The 16,473-nt window shown below is 39.4% G+C and overlaps 1 protein-coding gene across 1 annotated transcript in view; it reads right to left on the bottom strand.

Moving 5' to 3' along the window:
* The window catches only part of LOC132862700 (leucine-rich repeat-containing G-protein coupled receptor 6), an 81,092-nt gene that overhangs the window by 28,504 nt on the left and 36,115 nt on the right, over positions 1-16,473 (bottom strand). Inside the window, exon 3 of the mRNA XM_060894881.1 lies at positions 42-113. Within this exon, the coding sequence (XP_060750864.1) occupies positions 42-113 (72 nt within the window). The remainder of the gene's footprint in view (positions 1-41; positions 114-16,473) is intronic.

Raw genomic sequence — 16,473 nt, 5'->3', positions numbered from 1 at the left:
TGTGTGTGTGTGTGTATGTGTATGTGTATGTGTATACATACAGGATTTTGAGGCCTGTGAGGCCACGGAAGGCAGAGCCACTGATGTGTCGGAGCTGATTCCCAGAGAGACGTCTGCAAAGGAAGAAGACTGACAGTGAGAAACATTTAAGAACGTATATGTTTACGGTGTGTTTGTGTGTGTGTGTGTGTGGGTTAGAGAGAGAGAGAGAGAGAGAGAGAGAGAGAAAGAGAGAGAAATTTGAGGTTGTGCTATGCAAAATGTCTTTCAGATGCTGCCACCATCTTTGCTTCCTCACTGCCTCTCTTCCTGTCTCTTTCTCAGTGTCTGTTGTTTCTTTCACTTCTTTCTTTTAATTTTAAAATTGATGTGCTATTCTTTTTTGTGTTTTTCTTTCTTTCTTTCTCTCCACCACACTCCCTCTGTGTCTCACGGTCTAGCGCTTTCTCCGTCTCTTTGTTTGTCTTTCTCTGTCTCGCATGATGTATGTGTGTGTTTCCCCTGGGTGGAATAACACAATATCCCCACAACTTTATAGTCTTTTGTCATTGCACATTTGGATTCCATAAACATCAAAATAAAGTAAACACACACACACACACACAAATGCTGGAGTTTGTTATATGCTGACACACTGGGTCATGCCAATCCACACTGAGTTTAGGATTTTACAAAGCACTAACACACCATCACACACAAACACAGAGTCATAAGCCATAACAATCTCCAAACAACACTGCAGTAAATTTCAAGGTGTGAGTTTTGACAACTCAGGGCTCAGTCAGGCGCTTGAGCGATGAATCGATAGCCAGCATTCATGTTGAATGTTATAAACGTTTATTTAATTAACATAAAAATCTTTTCAGAAATCCTGTCAAGTTAGCTTATCTTAACCCATTAACTAGCTAGGGTTAGGGTATTATTAACATATTTGTGCATGACTTAAATCCTTTTAGGACAACTGATGTTAGCTAGCTACTTAGCATTAGACGGTGATTGAAAAAAATTCTCACAGAAATCTTGCCAGGTTAACGCCCCTTAGCCTTGTTAGCCTAGCTGTTGTTAGCAAATTGTATTAATATTTTGTGTAAGTGAAGACATGAACATCATGAAGATGCATTTCTACAACAAGACTTCAAGACTTGTGTGCTTCTGGTGAGATGAGAAGAGTTTACTGCAAGAATATAAAAGTTTAATTTGGAATCCTGAAAGAAAGAAAGAAAGAAAGAAAGAAAGAAAGAAAGAAAGAAAGAAAGAAAGAAAGAAAGAAAGAGATAAATGTAGTGATATTGAGAGATAGCTGAAAAAGTCAAAGACAGAAAGAGAGAAGAGAAGAAAAAAGAAAGGTAGGAAAAGATGTCGGATGAAGTAGGTGAAATATAGGAAGGAAGGAAGGAAGGAAGGAAGGACAGGAAGATGGGTAGACGCTGAAAGGTCAGATGGCTGGAGTGAAATTAAGAAGAAAATTAGTGAATGTTAAGAATGAATAAATGAGTGAATTAATGAAAATATTAAAATATACTAGAGATTAATAAATGAAATGAGACTGGAAAAACAGTTCTTTCAGAAACACTGTCAGAATAACTCATGTTAGCTAACTGCCTAGCATTAGCAGTAAGGATTAATTTATAATTCGAGAAGATATGAACATTATGAAGATGACTGAAAAACTCCTCTCTGAAATCCTGTTAAGTTAGCATATTCTAGCTAGCTGCATATTACTAGCAGTAAGGATATCAACATTTTGAATATGAATGGGGAGGGGGGAGTCCTCTCAGCAATCCTGTCAGTTTCGTTCATGCTAATTAGCTTTTAGCCTTAGCTTTTGCAGAACATACGAACATACAAAAGATTATAAAAATCCACACAGAAACCCTGTCAGGTTAGCTTATTTTAGCCTGCTAACCAGGCAGAGTATTTAATACATAACCATTTAAAATGTCTTAAATCTTGTCAGCATAGCTCATGTTAGCCAACTGGGGAGCATTAGCATGGTAGATATATCTTGTCTGGATAGCCCCTTGTTTATCTTCTGAACATTCTAAAAAATAAATTAAAATCAGAAATTCTGTCAAGTTAGCATGTGTTAGCTAGCTGTGTGTAAGCTAGCTGTGTGTAAGCTTCCATCTTCCTGCTTAAAGATTTTTATATAGTGACTTGCTAGCTAGCTAAATGCAACAGTGTGGCTGTGGAATAAAACGCAATGTATCTTGTAACCACTGTTTATAAACCTTATGTCCTAATACAAGCCACTCATTTAAGGACTAGAAAGCCACAAGCGCTAACCTCATCAATCAACCCTACACTGACTGGTTGTTTCACCCACAGCTGGATAAATGACAATTCTTCCTCATTTGGGACTGTTTAAAGGTTTTTTGTTTGTTGTTTTATTTTGCGAGATCGCAACACCAACATCTGTGTCACTCCAAGCCATTAAACACCTCTATCATTCGAGGTGTGATATGGATTTGAGATTTTAATCGAGCTAAATCAGCACTGGGATTTTTTTAACGATAAACCCATATTTTTTATTTTCCAATATGTCGTGGGAACAAGATTCAGTCAGGGATCTTTTCTATTAACAAGGGACTAAAAATTCTGAGAATTAAAGACGGATGGTTAGCGTTAGCAAAACCCCCATGCTAAGCATCTGTATTCTCTTAAACGCCTCATTGGGGGCCGAAATACCATAAAACTTTAATCATGTCCCTCCTTTTTGGGGGGCTTAATTTGCGTTTGTTTGCGGAGAGGTAATTGCACTCGTAACCGAGGAGGACTATTGTGTGCAGGGGGGGAATAAGAAAAATAGTATCCTGTCAAGCACTCCGCTTCGATGTAGCCTCAGTTTCCCTCGATGCTTGGCTGCTGCTCAGTGGAATCTGTGTAGAGAGATGTTTTTTCCACGCCGGTCATGGTGCTTGTCATCCGATCATAACACAGATCTTTATTTATTGTACTTTATTGGACAACTATTTGTTTACTAATTCTCCCTTGAAGCTAGGAAGACATTTGTTTTTCATTTCATTTCCCCATCAGTTCAAAACTGGACTTAAAGCCTCAATGGAAAATAGACTGCTCTTCACCATGTCTTTTTAAAAGATATACACATAAAAAAGTGCTCCCTGTCACACACACACACACACACACACACACACACACACAATAATGTAATGTGAACCTTACACTGTGAATAACGCAGTGCTATGCTGCTCCCTGTGAGAATTAATGACGTCAGCAAATTCAGCGAACTGTTATAATCCTCACGCCCATCAAAATATCTGTCGCGTTTATATAATCCTATAAATATATAAAGTAAAATCTTTTTTTTTTGAAAATGAAAACCCGTAACGAAAAGAACATCCCATCTTTTGGAACGTAAATTCTTTGAAATCTGCTTTTAGAATAGCATGGTGCTACATTAGCGTTGAAGATGTCACCAGCATTGTAAATGTGTTTAAATGTGTTTAAATCCATAGACGCAGGATTCTATGACACAAATTAGAAAAAACACTTACGTAGAATGTTGTTGCACCTTTTTCCATTACACACAGGTGCTTAGCTCTATCTGACCAAAAAATTACAGATTATAAACACTCAAAATTTGGATTAAAGTGACTGATCTTAGACTTCTAGCTAGCAGGTGGAGATAAAGAGTGCTGAGAAATGAGAAAATCATTTATAAAAATCTGATAGTTAAGCAAATGTAAAATTCTATCTGAGGTCCTTTAAATTTTTGGGCGTTTGATGATGCTCCTTGGATGCAACTATCCCGACTGTCTCAACTTCCTGTTTCTAAGAGAAATATTTTTAAACACACAGAATTAAATCTTTACCATTGACCGTTTTTTTTAGGCTTTAACGCTTCCTGTCCTGCTTCATGATGTTAATCTGAAGTTGAACCGTGACTACATTACCTCTCTTCTGAGGACTCTTCACTGGTTGCCTATTGAATACAGAATTCATTTTAAAATACTTTTATTTGTTTTTAAGTCCTTGCATAATCAAGCTCCTATGTATTTATCTGAATTATTACATCCTTATTCTCCTTCCAGAAGCCTAAGATCAGGCAACCAGAACCTCCTTACTGTTCCCTTTTCAAGACTTAAGCGTAGAGGGGATCGAGCTTTTTCAGTGATTGGGCCACAGTTTTGGAATGATTTGCCCATAGAGTTAAGATTAGCACCTTCTCTGTCAATTTTTAAGTCGCTTTTAAAAATGTATCAGTCTTCCTTGGCATATCTATAGTTTTCCCTTTCATTTTCATTCATTCATTTTCTACCGCTTATCTGAACTACCTCAGGTCACGGGGAGCCTGTGCCTATCTCATGCAAACTCCACACACACAAGGTGGAGGCGGGAGTCGAACCCCCAACCCTGGAGGTGTGAGGCAAACATGCTAACCACTAAGCCACCGTGCCCCCGTCCCTTTCATTTCATTTTAATTCTTCTTATTGTTCTTTAATTGTTCTTATTATTGCTTGTTTTAGTGTGTATTATTATTTTGTTTAATTCTATTTTGCTTTCATTATCTCTTGTCTTAGTATCATTTTTTTCTGTGTATTTGTACTTACACTCTTTTATTGTACAGCACTTTGGTCAGTCCTATGGCTGTTTTAAACATGCTATATAAATAAAGTGAACTTGAAATTGAACTTGAACTACAGAGGAAGGATGATTTTTATTTTATTGCATTTCCATTTAAATAAAAGTCCTTTCAATGACTTTTACAACATATTTCATAGACAGGGTGTAAAAGCCATTATCTCTTACTCTAAATAGGGCACTATATAGTAACTAGGGAAGCAGGATGTATTTAGAATGAATCCCTGGTACTTTGATGACAAACCTTCCATCAAATGGTCTTAATTATCTGATGAGATCGAGCTGTGGGTATTTCAGCATGGAGTGGAAAAATCGAGAAGCTGTACTCAGGTTTAAATGGGTTTAAACGCAGTGAAGATCTTCAGTGATGGAAAAACGGCTCTTATCCATGCAATGAAAATGAAGTTCTTACATATCTCCAGGAAGATGACTTTATCATCAGTGTGAACTTTGAACTTCAGGTAAGCACGCTGCCTGCTGCGCATTTGGATTGCCTCGTAAAGTGTCGGATCGGGTTCACTAAGTTTCCAAAGATCTTCGAGTCCGAGCTTTGTTGCTCCCATGTGGCTAATAAAAAGATCTCAGACACACATTGTGGTTGCCAGCTGGTTAAGCGCTAATCCGAGACAGGTTAGTTCTAAGGAAAAAATACAATCCAAGAAGCCTGGGCATAAGGCAGGAATACATCATGGATGGTACACCAGCTCGATGCAGCTCGGGATGAAACCCACATGGATGGAAGAAGAACGTGAAAAACCACACAGATTTCCGGATTAAACCAGACCTGGTAGCTGTGAGATGAGGAATTTAAGTCTCAAGTAATAAGAGTAAAGGAATCACGGTTGCTTCATACCTCAAGGGTTGGGGGTTTGATTCTCAAACCCGCCCTGTGTACAGTACATGGTTGGTTTCCATTTAGATTTTTTCAATATACATATTTACTAGGCCAGGGTTCAAGCCTCCAACTGCCAATTTATCATCGTTGGGCCCCTAAATAAGGCATTTAACCCCATCTGAGCTAAGGGTGCCAAAGCATGGCTGACCCTGTGCTCTGACACCAGCTTGATAATAAGCTGGGATATACAAAAACACTGGCAGCGGTTAAGGCTCTGGGATGTTGATTGGAGGATCAGGCTTCAAGGTGCCACTGTTGGGCCCTTGAGCAAGGCCCTTAACCCTCACTGCTAACATGCTGTATCATGGCTGACCCTGTGCTCTGACCCCAACCTCCAAATGTTATGTGAAGAAAGAATTTCACTGTGCTGTGCATGATACTGTATATATGTGACAAAAAAAGGCTTCTACTTCCAAATGCCTTCCAAAAGAAGACACACAAAATGCCTAAAGCGTCAACATAAAGACCTGCTGATATCTAACAAGAGGAAGAACCGAGGCTGACAGAGGTGGAGACGTCATTAATGACAGGGCCACAAGTTCAAAAGGAGAAAGGAAGCCGTGCTGTACAGTAGATGAGAGCGAGTCCTCTACACTTTCCCTTTAATCTTTAGTGGATGTGGGGTTTATGGCGCCATATTCAGCCTTTTATCTCAATTTTACTACTAATCATTTTGTTTATTAATAAATGTACCCTTTTTTTTAACCATTGTGGACCACCAACCTGAAAAGTGTTTACATTCAACCTTCAGGATTAAAACATTATGAATTAAACAGTGTTCTCGTGTATTTGTATCATTTCCGCTGTCTATGGAAAAAGAGAGTAGCTCGTCTTTCATAGTCTGGTGCTTTCTGTCAGTTAAATTCAGCCGACATCTGCCTACGTTTACAGAACGAGGCAGTGTGACTGACAGATAACCAATAACATGCTCTTCAAACCACAGCAAGCACGCAAGATTGCTGTCTTATCAGCACTAAAGACCGCATGAAACTCTTTAATTAGGGTTTTCCATGAACCGTGTGACATGCATACTGTACAACCTTCAAGATCCTGAAGCTCGAGGTCAGAATAGTGTTCGAAATATCATCATCTCAAGCGTCTTTTCTTCATACAATACATCCTCAACCCCCTCGAGGTCTGATCGGATTTGGAGAAAGCTATGCTTAGTGTTTGCTTCTCTTAAAGGTGGGGTCTCCGTTGTTTAAAAGCCAATGTCGACATTTGAAATCACCAAAACAAACACACCCCTAACCCAAATGGGTCCCACCCCTGTATTGATAGCTCCGCCCACACATACATACGTAACCCAGGCAAATAATGGAAAGAAATGTCTTTATCATAGCTGAAGGGAAGAACAATACGATTGCAGATAAACAAACAAGCAAAAATGACACACAAGCATAATCATGTAAAGGACAAAGGCATATATTAGTTCTGTGTAACAAAGCAAAACCAACGTTACTCACCTATCGAGAAGGAAAAAAGCGCCTCGGCGTCTTAAGTAAAGTTGGTCACATATTCACAGATTGGAGTTTCCTGAGTCAATAACTCCTGATCTAAACACTGTTACTACACAAAACACGGTTGTAGCTGCGTCTCTACATTACTACGATAGAAAAGAGGTGTTATTTGTGTAGTAACAGCGTTTAGCTCAGGAGTTATTGACTCGGGAAACTCCAATCTGTGAATATGTGACCAACTTCCTGCTCCTTCAGTTATCTCCAGCGCTGGAAAGCTGATCCTATATTAACACGTCCTACTTCTTACCTTATCGTAAGTCTTTCTTCGCTTTCTTTCTTTGTTTTTATCCTCCATGTCAATGTTTAAATCGCTTTCTGCTGATGTCACACATGCGCACTGAACACTCTCTCCACCGATATTGACAAGACCCGCCCCTTTCTGCTCATTGGCTACACGTTTGTTTTGAATTTTGTTTTTGATTTGTTTATTATTCGGCCCGACTCGGAAAATCGGAGACCCTGCCTTTAAACACTCGAGGTGTTTGCGGAGTCCCAAGTTTAATCCCATCACCTCCACACTGCTGCTGCTGAGGAGCTGAACACATCTGACCACGCGCTCGCTTCTGTATTTGACTGCTTTAGTCCACACTGCTAGAGTCACTGCTGCATTCTGTCCACAGTGTGAGAAAAGTGAAAGCTGTTCAGATCAGAGCTGACTTCACCTAAACACGGGCTGCACTCGAGCGTGACGTTTGACGTGTCATGACAACCGATTGTATGCATTTTTTGTTCAATCGGATTTGAAATGTTTTTGAAAGCTGTTTGTCTGGAAATAAACAGTTTGCAATTTAACTGTAAAATTGTCTCATTTACCCCCAAACTGGGATCGTTATTTATGGATATTTCACTGCATCTTTTACTAACTTAAATGGCATGTTTTTATTGTTGTGGAAAAATGCTTGATTTTTTGAGCAGCTTTAAAAAAAACTACACAAGCACATGATTCTTCTTTTACCCTCCTACCAGTGAACACACAGGTAAGCTTCCTGATCGGAAGGTTACGAGTTCGATTCCCTTGTCCACCAAGGCCCTTAACTATCAATTGTATAAAACTGATATAAAAAAATGTAAGTTGCTCTGAATAAAGGCGTCTGGCAAATTTTCATAAACTTTCTATGAGCTCTGTACTCAATTTTGACACACATGAACGGACGAGAGCTTTGGATGACTCTGTGTTGTGATGATGTCACATGGCACGACTTGACCCAAATCTGCGGTCACTTTGAAAAATTGCAAGAATATCACAAAGTTGGCTTGATTCTGCTTTCATTTATGTGATCGTGAATTTATTAAATCCTGGAGGGATAAATTACAAGCAATGAATTTGAAAATCTTTCAGGCAGCACTGCAAGAAACCAGCAACTGTAAAATATAAACATTTAGATGTTTTGAATGTAAAATCATGATAAACATGAGCAAATGTTATTGGCATGAATAATTACTATTGGGGGGGCACGGTGGCTTAGTGGTTAGCACGTTCACCTCACACCTCCAGGGTTGGGGGTTCAATTCCCGCCTCCACCTTGTGTGTGTGGAGTTTGCATGTTCTCCCCGTGCCTCGGGGGTTTCCTCCGGGTACTCCGGTTTCCTCCCCCGGTCCAAAAACATGCATGGTAGGTTGATTGGCATCTCTGGAAATTGTCCGTAGTGTGTGATTGTGTGAGTGAATGAGAGTGTGTGTGTGCCTTGCGATGGGTTGGCACTCCGTCCAGGGTGTATCCTGCCTTGATGCCCGAAGACACCTGAGATGAATGAATGAATGAATGAATGAATGAATGAATGAATGAATTACTATTAGAAAATGTGAAAGTGTGAAGCCTGGGTTATATTTAGGTGTAAGATAGCATCAATTCATGGTTATGGCAATAAAAGTCCTTACAATGATGGTAAAATGTGTGTGTGAGTGTGTGTGTGTGAGAGAGAGTGAGAGAGAGACATCATTTATGCATAGCATTTATCTGTGCACCACAGTACTGAACAAGACATGCTACAAATTAGCATGCTGTGTGTGTGTGTTTGTGTGTGCGTGTGTGTCTCTGTGTGTGTGTGTGTAATTTGCTCCATATGAGCTGAGCTGCTGGGTTATGGTTTATTATGGCAGGGCTCGGAGTGGGAAGCTGGCCAAAACACTGCGGTAGGTTCTCACACACACGCAAAGACACAAACACAGTCACCTGCCCTGACATGCGTCAATCAAAACCCTCTAACAGCACGAAGAGACGAAGGCGGCCTTTGACCTTTTAACAAAATAATTAACGCCCATGTTCATTTGAGAGCTTAAGGAAAACAGGCCATTTTCATTTTCCACTTCAAAAGGAACACTTTTTTTTTTTTTTTAATTCTTAATAATGCGAATATTCAAAAACAGGGATTATGTCATGCGTTTTTTGTCTAATTGTTTGAAGTTTGTTTCTTTAACCAGCACAGCAACGTATATACTGTATGATCGTAATCAGGGTAATTTTTAAAATTTTTCTTCATTACATATCCAAATCTTTATTATTAATCAATTATTTTCAATTAAATCGATGTGCAAAGTAGGCCGTATTTACACGATTCGTTTTGAAATGGAACTTTGGATTTCATCCTTACTTTCAGCTTCGGAGGTTTTCTCCACACCGCTAAAACAATTAGATTATTTTAACATCTGTGTCTCACTGTGCACGATCATTTGGTCATTATATAAGACATGTTATGTCTGTGATGTCCTCCTTTTTGTCTGGCTGTTCTACAAACGGTCTAACGATGGTAACGTTCTATGTGCCGGTCTATAGAGCACGTCGTCCCCTTTGATCCTATTTACAAAACCGGAGGAAAGAAAAATTAAAAATAACAAGACAAAAGAATCAGGAATCTGGAGATATATTCAGACAGAAATAATAGTCATAACAGTGATAACAGCAATGGGTGGCCTGTGTAGATGTCTGTAATAACGCATTCCTGGATGCCGTGAAAATGATTTATCCACCGCAGAATGTTTCTCGTTACTCAGATTTTTCACTGCGGCCCGAAACTGTAAACAAAGTTTTTGTGTGAAAATACACAAATTACACGTGTAAACACACGCAGAGCAGATGTGAATTCCGAACCAGCGTCCGGAACGTGATTTGTGTGTTTTGCTGTGGCGTGGTGTTTAGCGCACGTGGAGAGAGAAGGCGCTGCGTATTCCTCGCCTGATTAACAAACGCTGTCATTTACCTCCCATCGTCTCCCTGATGAGCTGACATGCTCGCTCACAATCTTTCCATCCTCATCAGCTTCTACTAACACCGCTGTCCTTCTTCAGCTTGTTTCTTTTTAACGTTGGGAAACTTTGTAAACTTTGGATCTTTTTAGTTCTAAATAATATAAATGACTTCAGTCGATCGTCAAACCTCCCACGGCTCGGACGGGTTTGTGTTTCATCCGCTTCGGTCACGCGTCTCTGCTTTTCTGTCCGCAGGAGAATCAACAAGGCATTAAATTCTTCTCTCTGTGGTGCTCGTGTTCTCCTTCGCAGCTTTTTAAATTACCGAAATTTATTTACAAAAGCGCATTAAAATGAACATAAGTAGTTTTGTGTGTTACTTAGATTTAGGAAGAATTTGGCAGATTTGTTCAGCTTGTAGAGGGGCACAGTGGCTTAGTGGTTAGCACGTTCGCCTCACACCTCCAGGGTTGGGGGTTCGATTCCCGCCTCCACCTTGTGTGTGTGGAGTTTGCATGTTCTCCCCGTGCCTCTGAGGTTTCCTCCGGGTACTCCGGTTTCCTCCCCCGGTCCAAAGACATGCATGGTAGGTTGATTGGCATCTCTGGAAAAATTGTCCGTAGTGTGTGAGTGCGTGAGTGAATGAGAGTGTGTGTGTGTGCCCTGCGATGGGTTGGCACTCCGTCCAGTGTGTATCCTGCCTTGATGCCCGATGACACCTGAGATAGGCACAGGCTCCCCGTGACCCGAGGTAGTTTGGATAAGCGGTAGAAAATGAATGAATGAATGAATGAATGAATGAATGAATGTTCAGCTTGTGTTTGTCCAGTATGACATAGTGGATTGTGCATGGAAGGTAGTTGGCACGGTCAATAAGGAGTATTATGAGGGTGCTGGGAATATTTGGCGTGGACATTAGAGATATTCAAACCTGAGGTTAGGTCAGGTGCTAGTTGGGTGGTGCGGATTGCATGCAATATTTGGCAGCTATTTGGAAAAGAACCTTGTGATTAGTTGTGGGTAGGCAAAGCTTTGTCTGTTTGGGATTGTTCAATACGGTGGTCAGGTGTGTCCATTCTCATCTGCCAAGGGATGATGAAGGTGCAGGGTTTCATCTCAACCATGCAGAAGCCACACCTGGGTCTATTGAAAGCTAAGATCGACTGGTGGTATCACTGGTCAGATGTGACTTCTGCTTGATTGGAATGAAAACCTACACCCACACTGTCCCTTTGCAGATAAAATTGGATGCCTCTTGGTTAGTAGTGTTTGGGATGGCAGTAAAGTGTAGTCTAAGTTGTTGTGTCTGGTAGTTGAGTTCAGTAAAGGTGTCAAAATATTTTAAGGTAGTTAAAAGAGAACGCCAATTTGAGGTTGAATTTGGGTAGTTTAAGGGTAAGTCATTTGAGTTAGAGTTAGGTAAAGGACTATTAAAGGAATTAGATCAGTTGGATTTGTTGGAAGGGTTGTAAAGGTAAACATGTGGTGGAGGGAGTAGGTGGAATAGCGGGGTTGAGTAGATGATGGGTTGTTATAGGGAGAAGGAGTTGGTATTGAAGAGTAAAGGGGTAGGTGGAGTAGTTGGGTATTTAGAGTGTGGTCAGAAATAGTTGGTACCTAGTACCTTAGGTTTGGAGAGTTGTCAGATAGCTTGAAAGATGGAATTGTAGAAGGAAGTAGTGAACTAGCAAAGTAACCATGTGAGGTAATATTGGTAGCTATAGTAGTTGAACGAGTGGCTGAGGTGGACAGGCAGGGGAAGAGTTAGTTGGAATGTGAAGAAAGGTACAATTATGGGTACCTTGGGGTTATGTGAAGGTGTACTGATAGCTTTAGGGGTCACTGGTGGTAAGTTGACTTGCAGAGTGTATTTGGGAGAGTAGCTTGTGGTAGTATGGGGTAGGGGGTTGGTATGTGGGGGCTATTTGGAGTCTTAAAAAAACAGCTGGTCTCTCTCCCTTGTTCAATCTGCTGCTTTTCATCTCAATTGACAGAATGACAGAAGGAAAAAAAATACATATAAAAAGAGAGGGAGAGAGGAAGAGAGAGATAAAATCCTGATCCCTCTTTTTTTTTTGCTTAGGCATCTGCAGCTGTGCGGCTCAAGCAGTGCCGAAGACTAACGATCTGCTCGGATTTGAGCCATCTGATCATCACACGCATTTCAGAATATCGTTCTTGTGTTTCTGTACAGCTCAGTGTCGAAATTATTGCGTTTACACACACTGACAAGCATGCACAAATCACACACACACGCACACAAACACACACACTTACAAAAATACTTTCTCCTGAAATTGTATTCACACATCCTGTACATTAAAAGTAGGTAAGAAATGAATGCACAAAGTATAAAACAAAAATTATTCTAATGTACCTAAAATTTTACAGCATCTACTATTTTAAATGCTGTAAAATTTTAGGTACATTAGAATAATTGTGCTGGAATTTAAGGGGGCAGTTGTAGGATGAGTGGGGGAAATAGCTGTGGGGGACAGTTAGAATACTGTGGGCTATGATTATACTGTATGTATAGGTATCATGGATGGCTACTTGAATTGGAGTTAGTTTGGGGTATTTGGAGGAGTTTTTTGTGGTTTATAATTAGATAAGCTTAAGTGGTATTAGGTATCTGTGGGTAGCTGAGAAGCAGGGCATTTGGGTGTATTAGGCAGTTATGCTGTAGGTTAGGGGGTTGTTAAATGGAGAGGTCACCGGGATCATTTTAGCTATTTAATTATTAAAGGTTAGATACATATTGTTTTTTTTTTTTATTGTATTTGGGGTATGTGGCGGTGTGACGGGTGGTCGAATCATTGGGGTAGTTTTAGGATTGTTTGAGGGTAGGTAGTTTAATTTAGATTTGAGTGTTAAGTGATGTTAGGGGACAGTTTTAGTAGTTAAAACCTTTTTTGTTGGGTTAGATGATGATGAGGAGTGGTTAAAAGTGTAGTTCTGGGATGATGAAGGCAGATGGAATGTGAAGGAGTAGGAATAATTAGGCATTTGGGAGAGCGGTATCAAATATGGATAGAGAGTAATCAGATTTGGTAAAGAAAGGGTGGAGGGGCAATTGAAGTGGCTCAGTGGAAGTGTTGGGGTAGTGACGCTAGTTGTAGTTGATGTTAGTTACATGAGCATATGGTGTAATTTGAGTAGCATTTAAGAGAATGGATTAGGGTAGTTTGGGGTAAGGTTGAGTTAGTGGTAAGTGGAGGGTACAGTATGTGATGATTGACAGTAACTGGAATAGTTAGTAGAGGTTGATTAGTTGAAATGTAAAGAGTTCCTTTCTGGAAGTTGAAGGGATAAATAAGGGAAAGTTGTGGCCTAATGGTTAGAGATTTGACTCCTAACCCTAAGGTTGTGGGGTTGAGTTTCGGGCCGGCAATACCACGACTGAGGTGCCCTTGAGCAAGGCACCGAACGCCCCACCCCCACCCCAACTGCTCCCCGGGCGCCGCAGCATACATTTTTTTAAAAAAATTTTTTTATTATTTTTATTGTTTGCACAAATACAAAAATATGTACAATAAGAAAAAAAAAATACAATCCATATATTGTGCAGGGAGAGGCAAAAAACCCAAAGGGCTTATTTAAAGCCTCCACCTAAACAACAACAACCAAACTAAACTAAATATAAAATAAAAAAAAAATAAAAAAAAAAAAGAAGATATTAATAATTAATAAATGGCTGCCCACGGCTCCGGGTGTGTGTTCACGGTGTGTGTGTGTGTTCACTGCTGTGTGTGTGTTCACTGCTGTGTGTGTGTTCACTGGTGTGTGTGCACTTTGGATGGGTTAAATGCAGAGAACAAATTCTGAGTATGGGTCTCTATACTTAGCCGTATGTCACGTGATCATAATCTGACAAGTGAATGTACTGTAATGATAACGGAAAGCCTGAACGAAAAAAAACGTACATTTTAATATGCACTCTCATGTGGTTTTCTGATATGACTGTTTGCAATTTTTGGTTTTCCCAGTGGGACACTTTCTATCCGCAAAATAAAGCTTAGATTTAAAAAAGAAATAAGTTTGAAAACCTCTGTGTTATGGTATACTTTCTGCAGTCACCTTTTAGGCTTTGTGTGAAAGATCTACCAAGATAAGAGCAGTCAGAAAGCAAAACAGGCTAAGCTGAGACTCAAAAGTGAGCTGATCCACATTAATGGAGGTATTTGGCAATGTTTCTGTTTAAACACACTGGAAGCTGCAGGATTTCGTCTGGACTCCATATCTGTGTGAGGTAGAATGAGGTGGGGGGTCGCTCTGCTTCGGTGACTCTGAAGTAGAACTTATTGATTCCGTCAGTATGCTACGTTCTCCGGCTCTGTGTAAAGAATGCGCACTCTGTAAATGCTAAACAGATCCGTGATTCTCATTCAGGCCAAACTTGTCCATGTCAGTATACAGAATTGCAGAAGCGTTGCCAACAGCCTCCATGCTAACCTTCTCCAGAAGCTCTGGGGAGTCTCATACAGATCGGTCGAGCTAATTGCACACTTATGAAGAAACGTGTGTGTGTGTGTGTGTGTGTGTGTGGTTTCAGACTTTATGATAATGAAATGATACCTGAAATGCATCTTTAGACTAGTGGATGAAATCACCTAAGTTTAACCAATTATTAAACTTATTTAACAAATTATTACTTACTTAATTAAGCTAGTGGTAAATTAACGCTTTTACATCACAAAGATCTGTGATGTTAACAATGCTAGTAGACTGTATAATCTTAGCATTATAACCAGGTGTGTACATTGTGCTTAAAGATGTTATCCTTTTTAATGTGCAGCTTATTACCTGTTACAGAGTCCCCTTTCTACTTCTTGACCAGTTTACATCAAAGCTGCTGGATATAGGACCCATCACTGATCACCATTACTTTACCAACGTCCCATCACTGATCACCATTACTGTACCAAGGACCCATCACTGATCATCATTACTTTACCAACGTCCCATCACTGATCACCATTACTTTACCAAGGACCCATCACTGATCATCATTACTTTACCAACGTCCCATCACTGATCATCATTACTTTACCAAGGACCCATCACTGATCACCATTACCTTACCAAGGACCCATCACTAATCATCTTTACTTTACCAAGGACCCATCACTGATCACCATTACCTTATTAACGTCCCATCACTGATCACCATTACTTTACCAAGGACCCATCACTGATCATCATTACCTTACCAAGGACCCATCACTGATCATCATTACCTTACCAAGGACCCATCACTGATCACCATTACCTTACCAAGGACCCATCACCAATCACCATTACTTTACAAACAACCCATCACTGATCACTATTGTTCCCTGTAACCAATCACTAATCACCATTTTTTCCAATTGCCAGTCACTGATCTCCCAAAAATATGCAAAATGCTAAATATTTGTGAACTAAGCACTTCTATATATATATATACGTATATATATATATATATATATATTTATATATATATATATGTATATATATATATACGTGTATATATATATATATATATATATATATATATATATATATATATATATATATATATATATATATATATATATATATATATTTATATATATATATATATATATATATATATATATACACGTATATATATATATATATATACGTATATATATATATACATAATAAACCATCAATCATGTTAACTGTGTGTTTTTATAATGCAAAAGTTTGCACACCCTTTGGACAAAATATAAAAACACTTGAGAAAAAGGAATGTGATTTTTAGCAACATGTCATTAGGTAGAATTGCTTGCATTGATTGAATTTTTTAGTGATTGTTTTTAATAAAATAAAAAAATAAACCTGTTCACCTGATCAGTTGGTTTTGAGTTTAAACCACACCACAGTACTGTCAAGCTGCCACAACTGGGCCCTTGAGCAAGGCCCTCAGCCCTCATCTGCCCACTTGTATCAATGAAATAAGTGTATGAAATTTGCTTTGTTTAATGCCGTCTACCAAATCCCATATAAATAAATCCCTAAATCTTGAAACTCCCTTTTTGAATATGAAATTAATATTCTCTAATAACATGTATAAGTACATCCAACATTTTTTATATCCTCTGGAGAGCTTTTAGACCCCGTAGCCCACCCTGCCCTACATTCCTCTTAACATATCTGTTTTTATTTTGCCAGATTGCTTGGCAACTCTTTGCCTATTATTCTTGACATATCTGTTATAACACAGTACCGTCTTCAAATCAATTCTGGAGTCTGAAACGGTTTCT

The sequence above is a fragment of the Tachysurus vachellii genome, chromosome 19 (genome assembly GCF_030014155.1).
Source record: "Tachysurus vachellii isolate PV-2020 chromosome 19, HZAU_Pvac_v1, whole genome shotgun sequence".
Classification (NCBI taxonomy): Eukaryota; Metazoa; Chordata; class Actinopteri; order Siluriformes; family Bagridae; genus Tachysurus; species Tachysurus vachellii.
This window is presented reverse-complemented; position numbering and strand designations above follow the sequence as displayed.